The sequence below is a fragment of the Schistocerca gregaria genome, chromosome 8, assembly GCF_023897955.1.
Source record: "Schistocerca gregaria isolate iqSchGreg1 chromosome 8, iqSchGreg1.2, whole genome shotgun sequence".
NCBI lineage: Eukaryota > Metazoa > Arthropoda > Insecta > Orthoptera > Acrididae > Schistocerca > Schistocerca gregaria.
This window is the reverse complement of record NC_064927.1, coordinates 266448199-266465975: the sequence shown is the minus strand read 5'-3', so window position 1 is coordinate 266465975 and position 17777 is coordinate 266448199. Positions and strand designations below refer to the sequence as shown.

Here is a 17777-nt window from a genome sequence, read left to right as displayed (position 1 = left end):
CTACAGACATTTAGCTTTACACTGAGTACATGGTTCTCTAAACGATTTATCTAGTCTTTTTATCTTCTTCAAAACTCCTTCCTTCGGCAATGGTAGTGCTACCAGTTTACATAAATCTTCTTTCTCGTATCTATTTTGGCTGTAGATTGGTAAAAATGTTTTGCAAAATGGACAAAAAAGAAATCCCTGAGGCAGACCATTCTTTTGGATTGTATGACAATTCTTTTTATTTTCTAAGTTATACATATGATTATTCACCTCCTGTTTCCTCTCTCTTTCTTCTGATTTTCCCATTTTTTCCCTAGACTCCCACTTTTACCAATCACACAACAATGGCAGCAACATATGTTTGTGTGTTTATATCTTCCTGTTCTAAAGAATCGCACCAGTAAAAGACATGGTCATACAATCAATTCTTACTCTTTTTGTGGCTTCATACCACACAGCATCAGGTCTGAAACATGAGTGCAGGCTTGCCATCTCAATTATAAGACACTCATACGTGTGTATTTTTGTAAGTTCCGTATTAAAATTCTCCTCTTCTTCACTTTATGCTGAGCATAAGTTAAGTCAGGAATCCTCCCCTATGGTAATATAGTAGACGTGCACTCTTAATACAAATCTGTACAGGGATATCATTCTACTACCGGATGGTTTGTAGAACTCCTATTAATTCCATCTCTTCTGGTTACAATTCTTCAGTGGTGTCAGAATCAAAAGCAGAAATGTATTCACAAAATGATTATTGGCATTTGAACTGTTTATTTGTTCCAGATGCTTCACAGTCTCACTCGCTGTTGTTGCTCTCTCAAAGATTAGGTCATCGTCAAGACCAAAAATGAAAAACTACAGATATCACATATTTGCATTTCTGTTCTTAGTGTATGTATGATGAAACTACATGGTAAAAGCTTCCTGCTGATCATTAATCTTTTTGCATGGGATTTTTGTTGTTTTCAATTTTTGAAGTAAAATATCAAATTACAACATGGTTTACAGGATTATTTATCGATCAAGAGTGGTGTCACTGAATGTTACACATTTTCTGAAGGTAATTCTTCCACATATCTTCAACTTCAGCAGAAGTTTGAATTTTTGGACTTTCTCCCTAAATGTATTTCTGATTGCTACTTCACTGTGAAATCTTTTTTAAAGCAAAAATTATAATATGGATACAAGATTGAGACAAGACAGGAGTATGAATGGTTTGTAATAGTGGAATGGCATGTAATAAGACACTTGTGATGGGGAAAGCGCAAGAGACAAGTTCTGTGATCTCATGCGCCAGTGACAGTGAAGGTGGGAGTGAATATGCCTTGGAAATTTTACTGAATTGTGCTCGAAGTGTTTAAGTGATTTACAGGTACCAGCAATTGCAAATATGTGAGTGGATGTTCTACAGTTAATATACAAGCTATAATTGTATGCAAGAAATATGACAGATGGAGAACGAGTGCACATTGTGTAGCTTTTGCACAGTGGTTCTAGCAATGTGAAGCAACATTAAATAGCATTAAAATATTATTGAGTGACTAACTTGTAGTGTCTGTGAAATTTTCTACAGTTAGGCAGTGTATTTCTCAGCATTCACTCTTTCGTCATTATTCAAAAATGGTATCAACAATAGACAATTAAGTCATCATTATGTTCCTTTGGTAGGGGATCACTGCTAGCACTTGACAATATAATATCAGTTATTTATCACCATTCATTACCCTGTCTTAGAAATAAAATATCCTGTCCCTTGGAAGCATAGAAAGGCATGCTTTGAGAAAATGCACCATAAGTTGCTCAGTAAGCTCAACATGCTTCAAATAATGAAAATCAAATGATGTGTGCTATGACCTTGAGGAACAGTGTATGTCAGATACAGCAGCTTCTCATGGTTTGTTACTGTAACTGTATCGTAATGGATTTCCATGTGATTCCTTTCAGCAGTCATATACAATCACATCAAAAATGTCTTGAACGATACTTTACTTACTGTGTCATTTCCATGTAGTCTGCTGAGGTTTCTGGCTGCTTTGTAGTCATGTTTAACCTAGTACAAAAAAGTAGACATTTTTGGCTTATGTCCGTGATGTGTGTATATGATCACATGGTATGCTAGCACCTACTGACTCCTTATTGTAGGGAAATGGCCCTGTTACTTTCCAATGCAACCACATTATTGGAAAATATCCAGCTTATGTCATTTACAAATCATAGATTTCATGGGCAGTGACCTGATGTCAAAAAGTTTATCTTTATAGAGTGTACTGCCACTCCTTTTGACAGGAAAAACAGAAGCAACACTTTTTATGTTAGTATCAGAGTGGTGATATGTCATGTACATGGAATTTTAACACTTCATAATCAAGCACAAAAATTTAGATTTATTACAACATATTGTACAGAAAACATAAATAATAAAACAAATTGACTTTTATATTGGGTTAACTGAATTTGTCATTGGTGATTGACAGATTGTGGCAATAATATCAAATAGGAAACATTTTTCTAATGTTCTGCAAAAATTGTATTTATTTGACCACAAACCCATAGGTCACAAATGGATATCACAACCACAGATTAAATGACACATGACTTAAACAGATAAATAAAAATATGAGATACAGACTATTTACAACAGAATGTATTGCTTTTTTATGTTATGCAGAAAGAGTCATGTTTAAGAAAGCACTACAAATAATTTTTTTTGTTACGTGAACATTATTATGTGTAACAAAAGATAAAAAAGTTGAATTTACTATTATATTTAAACATATGTGTAATTAAACTTGGTTTAACAGAGAGAAAAAAGGAAATCGTGTTTCATCACTTACAACTAAGCTGGCATTCTGTGTAGTATGTTTTTTATTCCAAGTGTCTCCAGTACGATCTTATTTTCTTAACAAAATGTAAAATAAACCATTAAGAAAATTGTTATAAAAGTGTGGGCTTCCATGAGCAGTGAGATAAAAAATGTTATTTTTAATATGCTACTCACCATATGGCGGAGATGCTGAGTCGCAATAGGCACAACAAAAAGATTCACACAATTATAGCTTTCGGCCATTAAGGCCTTTGTCAGCAGTAGACACACATACTCACACGCACATACACAAACTCATGCAAACAACTTTCACACACGTCTGCAGTCTCAGAGAGCTGAAACCACACTGTGAGCAGCAGCACCAGTGCATGATGGGAGTTGCGACTGGGTGGGGGTAAGGAGGAGGCTGGGGCAGGGAGGGGGAGGGACAGTATGGTGGGGGTGGTGAACAATGAAGTGTTGCAGTTTAGACGGAGGGCAGGAGAGAAGGTGCAGAGGGGGGATAGGGGAAGTAGCAGAAAGGATAGAAATAAAAAGAAATTAAAAGACTGGGTGTGGCGGTGAAATGACGGCGGTGTAGTGCTGGAATGGGAACGGGAGGGAGCTGGATGGATGAGGACAGTGACTAATGAGAGTTAAAGCCAGGAGGGTTACGGGAACGTAGCTTGTTGGTTGTCATGCCTGCATAGAATGCAGAACAGTGGTTGCAGCTTAGCTTGTCAGTCACATGACTGGTTTCACAGGTAGCCCTGCCTTTGATGGTATAGGTGATGTTAGCGACCGGAATGGAGTAGATGGTGGTAGGAGGATGTATGGGACAGGTCTTGCATCTAGGTCTATTACAGGGGTATGAGCCATGAGGTAAGGGATTGGGAGCAGGGGTTGTGTAAGGATGGACGAGTTTATAGTGAGGTTCGGTGGACAGCGGAATACCACAGTAGGAGGGATGGAAAGGATAGTGGGCAGGACATTTCTCATTTCAGGGTACGACAAGAGGTAATCGAAACACTGGCGGAGAATGTAATTCAGTTGCTACAGTCCCTGGTGGTACTGAGTTACGGGGGGAATGCTCCTCTGTGGCTGGACTGTGGGACTTTGTGAGATGGTGGGAGACTGGAAAGATAAGGCACAGGAGATTTGTTTTTGTACAAGGTTGGGAGATAATTATGGTTCATGAAGACTTCAGTGAGATCCTCGGTATATTTCGAGAGGGACTACTCACACTGCAGATGTGACGACCATGGGTGGCTAGGCTGTATGGAAAGGACTTCTTGGAATGGAAAGGACTTCTTGGTATGGAATGGGTGGCAGCTGTCAAAGTGGAGGTATTGCTGGTGGTTAGTAGGTTTGATATGAATGGAGGTACTAATGTAGCCATCTCTGAGGTGAAGGTCAACACATAAGAAGGTGGCTTGTTGGGCTGAGTAGGACCAGGTGAAGCAAATGGGGGAGAAGTTGTTGAGGTTATGGAGGAATGTGAATAAGGTGTACTCACCTTCAATCCAGATAGCAAAGATGTCATCAATGAATCTGAACCTGGCGAGGGGTTTAGGATTCTGGGTTTTATAGGAAGGATTCCTCTAGATGGACCATGAATAGGTTAGCATAGGATGGTGCCATGCAGTGCCCATAGCTGCACTGCGGATTTGTTTGTAGGTAATGCCTTCAAAGGAGAAGTAATTGTGGGTGAGGATATAGTTGGTCATGGAGACTAGGAAGGAGGTTGTTGGTTTGGAATCCATAGGGCATCTGGAAAGGTAGTGTTTGATAGCACTAAGGCCATGGGCATTAGGAATGTTAGTGTACAGGGAGGTGGCATCAATAGTGATGAGCAGGGCAACGTGTGGTAAAGGAACAGAAACTGTGGAGAGTTGGTCGAGGAAATGGTTGGTATCTTTCTTTTTGTTGTACCTATCACGACTCAGCATCTCCGCTATATGGTGAGTAACAACTTTCCTTCTCTGGTATTGTTACATTACATCCTGCATTTTCCGGTTTTATTTTTAATATGAGGTTAAATGTGACAATTTATGCATAACATAAAAATTGATGCCTTCTTTCATAAACACTCTGCATCTGTATGACACACATCATTTTATCTGTGGTTGCAACATTCAGTTCCCACCTAATGATAACTTGAGAAGTCAAAAGCCAGTTCACAATCATACAAACATTATTTTGCAGAACATCAGGAAGATGTACCTATTTAATAACTTTATATATATATATGTTAGGGATATGTGTAAAGACTGATTACCATTGTTGAAGCAGGAGAAGGTAGGCTACAGCCTACAATAATGAAAAATAATAAAAGTAATGTAATGAGTTTATGAAATAGACTAAATGAGGTGGCACAATCTTAACACACTCAACTTACATTCAGGAGATCGATGGTTCAAATTCTTGTTCACTTAACCAGATTTAGGTTTCAATGATTTCCCTTCATCGCTTGACACACATATCAGTCTTGTTCTTCTGAAAAGGAACAAGTGCTCCATCTCTTATGACATTGTTGGTGGGACACTACATCGTAATTTTACTTTCTTCTTTTCAATGAAATGCACAGAACATAAGGAAAGGCAACCCTTCACCTGTAGATGAATGATGTAGGTATCAGGTCCAGTATATACTTAATACTGCAATCTTACAGCTTGTGTGGGTGATACAAAGGCATTAAGTCTTGAGAAACTGTGTGTATTGAAGATTATATTGGATGATCTGCTGGCAGAAACAATCAATAGTGTATGTCAATAAAATTCTTCTGGGTTAGAGACCGCATTGTCATTTATAAAATTCCAACGTTTCGGCGTCTGTTGCAAGACGCCTTCCTCAGGGTGTGTTGCTAACTGCTGAATGAGCGCATGTGTGGGTACATATATACTATGGAAGAGTGTTGTGACTGGATGTGAGGATGAGGAGGAAGGGTACTAGGAGTTCATTTTATTGGCGTTTGCATTGCGTCTTGTTATTGGCGGAAATAGGCATTTTCCATTGGAGTTTCCTTTACTGCCTGCCGTTGGTGGAAATTGGCGAATAGGAGACTTAGCGGCAACTGCAGCGTAGCGTTGTTTACTAACTGCCTAGTACCGACTAGGCCGCGTCAGCGCTCTGTGTACCATCCTCCGCTGTGGCCTACTGCACGCCTGTTGCTTTGCGCGAACTGTCCTTCCGCAAAACTGTCACAGTAGGCAGCCAAGACGCTGGAAGTCTGTACCCGTCTTCTCTATTCATATTATCGGGTCGCTTGGCTATTTCTATAGCCTTTCTAATCTTCCTCCTCAAACTAAACGGCTGTTTCGCCAGTACTCGGGCCTCTCGAAATTCGATGTTCATCCTGCACTGCTCATGATGTTCTGACACCGCTGATTTGCTATATTGTTTGAGGCGGATATATCTCTCATGTTCAGTTAGCCTCGTGCTTACTGGACGCCCAGTCTCACCTACATACACCTGTCCACATTCACACTCGATTTCATAAACTCCGGCGGCATGAAACTTGTCAATTGTATCTTTTGTCGAGCCCAGAATGTCTTATTTTGTTGTTGCTACGAAAAATCGGCTTAATACCTGCCCGACGGAGAATTTTGCCCAGACGTTCAGTAACCCCTTGTACATACGGTAGCACGGCGGTGTTCTGTGCTTCGTTCTGTATTTCCCTGTTGCCCTCCTCCTTCGGCGCCATGGTTTTGCGTATCAGCCTCATGTCATAGCCGTTAGCTCCAAAAATGGTCCTGAGGTTCTGCAGTTCATCTTGCAGGTGTATTCATCGCTGATCCTGTAGGCTCTCTTAGTTAAAGTTCGTAGGGCCGAATTCTTTTGCATAGGATGGTGGTGGGAGGATGCATGCAGGTACCTGTCCGGGTACCTGTCCGTGTTGGTGGGCTTCCTGTAAACTCTGTGTCCAATCTTCCCGTCTGGCTTACGATAAACTTCTACGTCGAGAAAAGGCAATACCCCGTTCTTTTCAATCTCCATGGTAAAATGAATTTTGCTGTGCTGCTGGTTAAGATGTTCGTGGAAGTTCTGAAGCTCTTCTTCTCCGTGTGGCCAGATAACAAAGGTGTCATCCACGTATCGAAGCCAGCATTCCGGGCGTAATGGCGCAGACAGGAGTGCTGTTTCTTCGAATGCTTGCATAAAAATGTCTGCTGCAGCTGGCGAAAGAGGGGAACCCATAGCAACACCGGCCGTCTGCTCATAAAAATCCACTTTCCACCTAAAATAGGTGGTCGTCAAACAGTGGCGCACTAGCTCGCTGATGTCAGGTGCCATGCGTTCCTCTAAGATGTTCATGGTGTCCGTCACGGGTACATTCGTGAACAAAGATTTCACGTCAAAACTGACCATCAAATCCGTATCAGAGACACGCTTCTCTTTCAAAAGTGCTATAAAATGGGTGGAGTCCTTGACGTATGCATCTGTATGTCTCACTAAACGTCTAAGCTTCGGAGACAATTCTTTCGCTAATTTGTAGGTTGGCGAGTTGATACTACTCACTATCGGCCGTAAAGGGAAGGCTCCTTTGTGGATCTTTGGTACCCCATATATTCTTGGTGCCTGTGGCACCTGTGGAATGAGTCTACGGGTCGTGTCAAAATCCATCCTGGTTTGCTTCAGCAGCACTTGCGTCGATTTCACTATCTTGACTGTCGGATCCCCCTTAAGTTTATGGTAAATGGGTTCCTTCAAAAGATCCTCCATCCGCTTATCGTAATCTACTGTGTCCAACACTACGGTGACATTTCCCTTGTCCACCTGTATTATCACAATCTGAGAGTTGTTCTTCAGCTCCTTGATGGCCTGATGTTCCTCTTTACTGATGTTTTGCTTCGGAGGCTTTGCGTGAGCCAAGACTCGTACTGTTTCTTGTCGGATCTTCTCTGCTTCTGGTTGTGGTAGATGGCGTACCGAAGCCTCCACTGATTCGATAATGTCTTCTTTCGGTACTACTTTTGGTGCGATTGCATAGTTCATCCCTTTCGCCAAAACTTTTGTGGCTGCATCGCTCAAGGTGTGGCTGGAGAGGTTCACCACTGTTCGTCACGTATCCACGGAGAAGAAGAGCTTCAGAACTTCCACGAACATCTTAACCAGCAGCACAGCAAAATTCATTTTACCATGGAGATTGAAAAGAACGGGGTATTGCCTTTTCTCGACGTAGAAGTTTATCGTAAGCCAGACGGGAAGATTGGACACAGAGTTTACAGGAAGCCCACCAACACGGACAGGTACCCGGACAGGTACCTGCATGCATCCTCCCACCACCATCCTATGCAAAAGAATTCGGCCCTGCGAACTTTAACTAAGAGAGCCTACAGGATCAGCGATGAATACAACCTGCAAGATGAACTGCAGAACCTCAGGACCATTTTTGGAGCTAACGGCTACGACATGAGGCTGATACGCAAAACCATGGCGCCGAAGGAGGAGGGCAACAGGGAAATACAGAACGAAGCACAGAACACCGCCGTGCTACCGTATGTACAAGGGGTTACTGAACGTCTGGGCAAAATTCTCCGTCGGGCAGGTATTAAGCCGATTTTTCGTAGCAACAACAAAATAAAAGACATTCTGGGCTCGACAAAAGATACAATTGACAAGTTTCATGCCGCCGGAGTTTATGAAATCGAGTGTGAATGTGGACAGGTGTATGTAGGTGAGACTGGGCGTCCAATAAGCACGAGGCTAACTGAACATGAGAGATATATCCGCCTCAAACAATATAGCAAATCAGCGGTGTCAGAACATCATGAGCAGTGCAGGATGAACATCGAATTGCGAGAGGCCCGAGTACTGGCGAAACAGCCGTTTAGTTTGAGGAGGAAGATTAGAGAGGCTATAGAAATAGCCAAGCGACCCGATAATATGAACAGAGAAGACGGGTACAGACTTCCAGTGTCTTGGCTGCCTGCTGTGACAGTTTTGCGGAAGGACAGCTCGCGCAAAGCAACAGGCGTGCGGTAGGCCACAGCGGAGGATGGTACACAGAGCGCTGACGCGGCCTAGTCGATACTAGACAGTTAGTAAACAACGCTACGCTGCAGTCGCCGCTAAGTCTCCTATTCGCCGATTTCCAGCAACAGCAGGCAGTAAAGGAAACTCCAATGGAAAATGCCTATTTCCGCCAATAACAAGACGCAATGCAAATGCCAATAAAATGAACTCCTAGCACCCTTCCTCCTCATCCTCACATCCAATCACAACACTCTTCCATAGTATATATGTACCCACACATGCGCTCATTCAGCAGTTAGCAACACACCCTGAGGAAGGCGTCTTGCAACAGACGCCGAAACGTTGGAATTTTATAAATGACAATGCGGTCTCTAACCCAGAAGAATTTTATTGACATTGACAACGGCCGCGGAAGCCTACGGTTACAATCAATAGTGTAATTTACACTCATGTGATTACAGGATTTGTCAGGTTTTCTCACTAGACTGCCGCACTGTTATTGTAGGACCAAACCCAATAAGACTAATGATCAGGTACACACAAAGTATGATATCAAGAGCTTTGTAAAACTATCCAACATGGATATCCATATTTATAGTTTCTTAACACTAATGCGTCCCTACCATCCACTTGCACTGATGCTGCTGCAATGTGAAAATAGGAAAGAAGGCATTCTTACACTAACACTAGATATAGAACTCATAAACCAATCTCCTTCACAAGCAATGTGTTGCTGTAGAGAAGATTAAGCGTTAGTTTAAGAATAGCTCATTAATTCACTATGAACATGAAACTAATTAACTGTCACACATCTTGTAATGCAATCACAACATCATTCATCTCCATGTTATTGGTTACCTTTCCTCGTTTCTTGTTTGTTGCTGCCATCTTGGAATTTTCATTGTCATGCTATTCTTTGGAAACTCACAAAAAATTGTTGCTGATACTTTTAGGAAGAAGTGAATGGACAGAAATGAGTAAATGTAGCAAACTTCGGCAAAAGTCTTTCAGAGTACAATATAAAGACATTTACCATATGAATATAAGTGCAAGGAGAACATTTTTAAAATTTCTTTTTTTAGACCTAGCAAAGAGCTTGTACTGATAACAACGAAATTTCATTGTTACGCAATAATCTAAGAAAGCTGTTAACTCAATACAAGAATGTATTTCCTTATACTATTTTGTAAAGTAATCATTATGTTTATTTTGTTCAAATGGGTGAAGAGAAAAAACAGCACAGTCATGACATTCTTTGTTTTGAACAAAGAACAGAAATAAAAGCAAACTTGGTGAAGTTTTATAAGGAGTAAACTTATTCATTTTCAACAGTTGTCAAGTAGGTTGCTGAATTCAAAATTTCTCTTTAACATAACACATGTATATGGCATTCTAAAATAGCAACCATAGATGAAAATGTTGTGATTCGCCTATCTTTCAAAGTGCCGCCGCGCAGTTATGCGCATCCCCTACATGCAGTGCTGCCTGCCAGACATGCAGCAGATGCGCCACCTAAGCGGCCAGCTAGCCAGCAGCCGCTAGACTTGGACTCAGTTATGACTTGACTGTTAAAGTGTATACACATCTTACTCTGTTTACTTGATCTGTGACTTTTATGTATTGTGTCTCCCTTGAAATATATTTGCTCCACTTGAAGTTATTACAATTGGCAATGAGGTAGTGATTTTCCTTTTCTATCGTTGACCCACATGTTTCCATGGGTACTTTAGAGCAACTATTGCACGGTCTCATAGAACAGCAAATGCTTCTCACAAATGTGATTCGTGATTTTGTCATGGCATCAAATGCGGGGCATCTCTCGTCATTGTCTGTACCTACTTTTCTTGCTTACGACGAGACGGCGGAAGACTGGTCTGATTACGAAAAACGTCTTCAGCAGCACTTCTTGGCATTTCATGTCGCGGACGAACAAACATGTAAGTCTCTGTTCCTTTCATGGATTTCACCTCAAATGTATCGGTTGTTGTCGCAATTGGCTCCTTTGAAAGATCCTGCGTCTTTGTCCTTTGTTGAAATGTGCTCACTTCTGTCAGTCTATTTTCAAAAGCAAATGCATGTGGTAGCCTTTCATGTTGCCTTTTAACATTGTCAAAAACAACCGAATCAATCCTATCGCGCTTCGGGTGCTGAACTTCACGGCCTCAGTAGAAAGTGTCAATTTGTTACTGAAGTTTACAAAGAATCCTATGCTGATTCCATGGTACGGGACGCTATTATCCGATCGGCGCCCGACAAAGAAGTTAGGCAACGTGCCCTTCAGTTGGCAAATCCGATTCTAGATGAAGTCCTATCCATCGCTCAGTCTTTTGAAATTTCTCGCGTCGCTGGAGTGCAAATAGAGGCATGGGGTGACATCGAGGAACAACCTCTGTGCGATGTTGAAGCGTGTGGCGTGTCCCTGCTGGCTGACGTGGCCGCAGTCCGCTCCCAAGCGCAGCCTCGGCCTAACCGTAAACAAACCTCTAAGAAACTGCAACAAAACCCACGGCAACTTCCTTCATGTCCGCGGTGTTTTACGAAACATTCACGAGAGGATTGTCCACAATGTTGGGCCGTATGTCACAAACGCAAAAAAAAGGGGTCATGTCTCATCCGTTTGCAAATCCGACCACAGACATGATGTTCATGAACATAATGCTGTTTCTGATTCTGTGTCGTCTGTCAATTGTACTTCTTCCCATTCAGGGAAGTTATCCCTCACTGTCCAAATACTTGGTCGAGATGTTCGCATGCAGGTGGATACTGGTTCTGCTGCCACTATCATCAATTCTCAGACGTATCTTCAGTTGGGTTCCCCAGTCCTGTCACCTGTCACTAGGCAATTACGGACTTACAATAAATGGAACATTTCTCTCTGGGGACAATCTGATGATGAGGTATCTTACAAATCTGTTGTTCGCACTGTTCCCATATTTGTGGTCAACCATAGGGAGAATCTTTTTAGTTTCAATGCCTTTCACGTTTTTGGGTTCTCCATAGACGACTCAATTGGATTCCTTGTCGATTACATTTTTGTCCCTTTTTTTCTCTTTTCTTAGGCCGTGCAAATGACTTTGAGGCTCATATCATGCTCAAACCCACTGTTCGGCCTAAGTTTTTTCGGGCTCGGCCCATTCCTGTGGCCCTTCGTGATCAGGTTGAACAGGAGCTGGATTGTCTCACTGCTTGAGAGGTCTTGCTTCTTGTTACTTCCAGTGAGTGGTCCTCTCCTCTCATTGTCGTTGCTAAGCCAAATGGTGATACTCGTCTCTGTGGCAATTTCAAAGCCACTGTAAATGCTCAATGCCTTACTGACACTTACACCATGCCTCGACCTGAAGAATTGTTCACTAAACTTGCTGGAGGCCAGTATTTTTCTAAACTTGACCTGTCAGAAGCTTATCATCAACTTCCTCTCGACACTGCTTCCTGGCAGTTTCTGGTCCTTAATGCGCCTTTCGGCCCCTATCAACACCAACAATTGCCATTCGGGGTTGCCAGTGCCCCTGATCTCTTTCAGCGATTCTTGGAACAATTATTGCTCACTGTCCCTAGTTGTATAAATTACCAGGACGACAATATTGTCACTAGCTCCACCACTGACGAACATCTTCAAAATCTCCGCACACTTTTTCATGTCTTACAGACTGCCGGTGTTAAGTGTAATCTTCAGAAATCACAATTTTTTCAGGCCTCTATCACGTACTTGGGGTTTCAACTCTCTTGGGATGGTATTCGTCTGCTTCAGTAACTGTCGCTGTGATCGATGCCCTTCCTTGCCCTACATTTGTTAAGGAACTGCAGGCCTTCTTGGGGAAGCTAGCATACTATCACAAGATTTTACAGTCTGCTGCTTCGGTTGCTCAGCCTTTGCATCACCTGTTGCATAAAAACGTGCCTTTTCACTGGTCTGCATCATGCGATGCGGCTTTCCAGAAATTTAAGACTATGCTGAAACAGGGCCTGTGCCTGGCTACTTATCGACCTGGCCAACATCTTGTTCTTGCCATGGATGCCTCTCAATATGGGATCGGTCCAATCCTTGCGCACTGTTTTCCTGATGGTTCTGAACAACCCACTGCTTATGCCTCCAAAAGGATCATGGATGCCCACCAAAAGTATTATCAAATTAAACAAGAAGCTTTGGCCATTATTTATGTTCTTCATAAGTTTGGTGTTTCTCTCCATGGATTCAAATTTCATCTTGTTACAGATCACAAACCACTTGTTTCCTTGTTTCACCCATCAACGTCACTTCTCGACAAGGCTAAACACCGCCTCCAGTGTTGGGCTCTTTACTTGTCTCGTTTCAATTATGAGATTCATTTCCAGCACGTGTTTCAACATGCGATTGCTGATGCATGGTCTCGCCTTCCCATGGGGCCTGATCTGGCGTTCAATAGGGAAGAACTTTTGTGTTTCCACCTGGATGTTGCCAAGCAGAGGGTTTTGGATGGGTTCCCCATCACCAGGGACCGGCTGGCGGCTGCTACGGGTTCTGACCCTACCCTCTCCTGGGTTTTATGCTGTATTCAGAAGGGTTGGCCAGATCGTCCATCCACTAAGACTTCTGATCCATTGGGGAACTACTACGCTTTGTGTTACCGCCTCATGGCTAGGGATGATGTTATCCTCCTTTTCACCGAAAATGCTTCGCCGCGTGTTGTGGTACCTGCGTCTTTGCATGCTTCGGTCTTGCACCTCGTTCACCAAGGGCACTGGGGTGTCACTCGCACAAAATCTCTGGCGCTGTAATGTATACTGGCCCGGCATCAACTCTGAAATCGCACACATGGTCACTGCCTGCGGCCCTTGTGTGTCACAGGCCGCCGCCCCGAAGTCATCTTTGTCACTGTGGCCTTCGCCTGAGAAGCCCTGGGAACGTATTCATGCTGACTTTGTGGGACCTTTTTTAGGCACTTATTGGCTACTCGTAATTGACACCTACTCTAACTTTCCTTTCACTGTCCGTTGCACGTCGCCTACCACCACGACAACCACCAATGCTCTAAGCTCGCATTTTCTCTTTGGAAGGCCTTCCCTCTACTGTTGTTACTGATAATGGTCCACAATTTGCATCTTCTGATTTTGCGGATTTTTGTGCCCGTCACAGCGTCATGCATGTCATGGCCCCTACGTTTCATCCACAGTGAAACGGTGAGGCTGAACGACTGGTTCACACATTTAAGGCTCAGATGATGAAACTCCTGACTTCTTCTTCTGATGATGATGTGCTTCTCCAATTTCTGGCTTGTTACTGTTTCACCCCCATGGGCGACCACAGCTCGGATGAGCTATTACATGTCCAACAGGCCCACATGCTACTTCATCTTCTGTGGCCTTCCACCTCACGGCTGCGGGTGCCTTCGCTTGGCCGGTTCACCGCCGACGACCTTGACTGGGTACAGGGATATGGCAGGCGGGCCAAAATGGAGTCTACTGAAAACCTATATTTTTTAGTTGAAGTCAGTGCAGTAGAGATTCAAAAGTGTAGACACAGGGTTTCTTTTACACATGATCAATGTTTTTCAGACTCCACACTTGCTTCCACGGAACAGCTCAGTTTGTTCAAGATAGATCATTATGTTTAAACTTTGACTATGTTCTACAAACCTGCTACAAAGAGAGAGAAGTGATATTTAATAATAATCAACTGATCAGTTTACTGGTCCCTTGTTTTTTACGTGGGTATGACCTGCACCCTTTTTCTAATTGGAGACAAAACTGTTCTGTTCAAGGCAAATCTATACACTTGGCCAAGAGAGGAACTAATTAACTAAAAAAATTATTTAGTACCTAGTGGAGATTCCATCAGATAATGAGGTCTTATTGAGAACAGAAAGTTTGCACTAGGAAAATGAAAGAATACAGGAAAATTACATAGCTGCCAGACAGATATAGTCATCTGCCGAATGTCTTTATCTGGTGTTTGCAATGAGTTTGATTTCTATCTGCAACACATGTCATTTCTCTGCCTTCTGTGATGATCCAATGAGAGTTTCATTACATTTGTTATCTATGAGTATAGCATTTGTATCTAGCATATGAGGCTATTGTTTGGTAGGCAGGGTTATTACAAAAATGTAATTTAACTGTTTGTAAAATAAACAAATAACCACAGTAAAATTACTTCACATTTTGAGAGAAACAATGTTTTTGGCGACAAGGTGATCATCCTGAACTTGTGAAATGAAACTTCTCCTTGAACCAAGCACAGCCCTTTGACAATCAGCCAAGAAAAAAGTTGGAAATGACATGTATTGGGCTGTAGAGAAAATATTGCACCAATGAAGTATTCATCCATGTGAAGTGAAGCAAGTCACTTATAAAAAATGATAGTCATGAGTATAGTTTATTACTCTGCTGAGTTAGTCTAGCCTGATTAACAAATTCTGGTGACAGGTACTGCAATCACTGAATGAGAATTTAGGAACACACAGAAAATGCTTCCATCTCAAAGAAAAAGGTGGAAGCTGCTAAGTCTATTTTATTGTGATAATTTGTGGATATTTTAACAATAGGAGAGGAAGTGTAGTCAGAGATACAGTTCAAGGGAAACTTTTTTTAAAGTTTATTTTTCATTGTTTTTTCTTTTCTGTTATAGTTGGGCTCACACTCAAATTAAATGGTGATTATTTTCAAACACAACAACAATTTTCGAAAGACTGACAATCATGTTAGAATGCCACAGAGATATTTTTGTTTATAAGTGGATATCAGTTGTACCAAGTAGGAATATTTTTAAGTGGGTTTAGATTTGTAGAGCACAGGCCACATGGTGGAGCCTGAAATATCAAGTTGTTCAGTATTCTCTTCTGCAGAAAACTGTATCTTTTCTGGAAAAGGAAACAGCAGTGTAAAGTAATGTTTAAAAACAACTTCGAGTGTTTTTAGTTGGAGTACAGAATATTTAAAAAAGACCTCTCAAGTTAAATGGGGTTTTGTGGTTGGAGTGATATAGAATACATGTGTTTCATTAAAGCAGTACCTAGGTCAGAGGTAAATGAGAATACTTTTTATAAGACTAGTAGCATGTCAGCTCATAATTTGCCCCAGAGGAAAATTAATTAATGAAAAGACAAATAGAAACTTCAACAAGCAGAGAAGAAATAGATGCTAATTTTAAATAGAACAGCGGTTTCATAAATTTTGAGTATTTTGTGTTATTTAAAATTTGTAACAAGAGTATGATCACTGCAATAATCTCTTATTACAAAAGATAAATGTAACTGGATAGATTAAAAAAACTACTCACCACACAGTGGCAGCAGAACACACATATATAAAAGTTTTTATTAATGAAAGCTTTCAGAGCCAGTGGCTCTGTCTTCCGGCAGGAGGGTTGAAGGGGAAGGGAGAGGCGTGAAGAAAAAGGACAGAAGTTTACAAATTTGGGTGGAGTTCAGAAAAGTCACTCAGGAAGGATTCTGGTGACTTTTCTGAACTATACCCATTTTCCTTAACCTCTCCGGTCCTTTTCCTTCACCCCTCTTCCTTCCCCTTCAACCCTTCCGTCCGAAGAAGAAGGCACTGGCTCTGAAACCTTACAAAAGTAAAACCCTTTTTTATGTGTGTGTTCTCCTGCTGCCACTTGGTGAGTAGATCTTTTATCTATCCCATTACATACAGTGTCAGAAATTGATTATTTTCATTGCTGTCCTCTTACAAAAGAACAGTTTTGTGTAGAGCATAAAAGTTATTTTAAATATTATATTTACAATTCCCAACAAAAATAATGAAACACACTGGAGAGGAGGAGGAGCTTCAGAGAAAGAGGAGGAGCTTCAGAGAAAGGGGAGGAGCTTCACAGAAAGAGGAGGACCTTCACAGAAAGAGGAGGAAGGGAGAGGGAGAGGGGGAGGGGGAGGCGGCAGAGAGAGGGAGAGGGGGAGGCGGCAGGGAGAGGGGGAGGGGGGCGGCAGGGAGAGGGGGAGGGGGGCGGCAGGGAGAGGGAGAGCGGGAGGCGGCAGGGAGAGGGAGAGCGGGAGGGGGAGGCGAGAGGGAGAGGGGGAAGCGGCAGGGAGAGGGAGAGGGGGAAGAGGCAGGGAGAGGGAGAGGGGTAAGGGTAGGGGGCAGGGAGAGGGAGAGGGGGAGGCGGCAGGGAGAGGGAGAGGGAGAGGGGGAGGCAGCAGGGAGAGGGAGAGGGGGAGGCGGCAGGGAGAGGGAGAGGGGGAGGCGGCAGGGAGAGGGAGAGGGGGAGGCGGCAGGGAGAGGGAGAGGGGGAGGCGGCAGGGAGAGGGGGAGGCGAGAGGGAGAGGGGGAGGGGGAGGCGGCAGGGAGAGGGGGGTGGCGAGAGGGAGAGGGGGCAGGGAGAGAGAGAGGGGTAGGGTGCAGGGAGAGAGAGAGGGGTAGGGGGCAGGGAGAGAGAGAGGGGTAGGGGGCAGGTAGAGGGAGAAGGAGAGGGGGAGGGGCAGGTAGAGGGAGAAGGAGAGGGGGAGGGGCAGGTAGAGGGAGAAGGAGAGGGGGAGGGGGAGGGGCAGGTAGAGGGAGAGGGGGAGGGGGCAGGGAGAGGGAGAGGAGGAGAGGGAAGGGAGAGGGGGAGGGGGCTGGGACAGGGAGAGGGCGAGGGGTCTGGGAGAGGGGGAGGGGGCTGGGAGAGGGGTAGGAGGCAGGGAGAGGGAGAGGGGGCAGGGAGAGGGAGAGGGGGCAGGGAGAGGGAGAGGGGGCAGGGAGAGGGAGAGGGGGCAGGGAGAGGGAGAGGGGGCAGGGAGAGGGTAAGGGAGAGGGGGCAGGGAGAGGGTAAGGGAGAGGGGGCAGGGAGAGGGGGCAGGGAGAGGGAGAGGGGGCAGGGAGAGGGTAAGGGAGAGGGGGCAGGGAGAGGGTAAGGGAGAGGGGGCAGGGAGAGGGTAAGGGAGAGGGGGCAGGGAGAGGGTAAGGGAGAGGGGGCAGGGAGAGGGTAAGGGAGAGGGGGCAGGGAGAGGGTAAGGGAAAGGGGGCAGGGAGAGGGTAAGGGAGAGGGGGCAGGGAGAGGGGGCAGGGAGAGGGTAAGGGAGAGGGTAAGGGAGAG

At 43.8% G+C, this 17777-nt stretch overlaps 1 protein-coding gene across 8 annotated transcripts in view; it reads right to left on the bottom strand.

The window, feature by feature from the left end:
• LOC126284372 (calcium uptake protein 1 homolog, mitochondrial) overlaps positions 1-17777 on the bottom strand; it is a 613419-nt gene that overhangs the window by 75843 nt on the left and 519799 nt on the right. For 5 of the 8 annotated variants that reach the window (XM_049983246.1, XM_049983245.1, XM_049983248.1 and 2 more), the window contains exon 6: positions 1985-2041. The exons of the other annotated variants lie outside the window; for them this stretch is intronic. In XM_049983246.1, coding sequence (XP_049839203.1) covers positions 1985-2041 — 57 coding nt within the window. The remainder of the gene's footprint in view (positions 1-1984; positions 2042-17777) is intronic. 8 annotated transcript variants of the gene reach the window in all.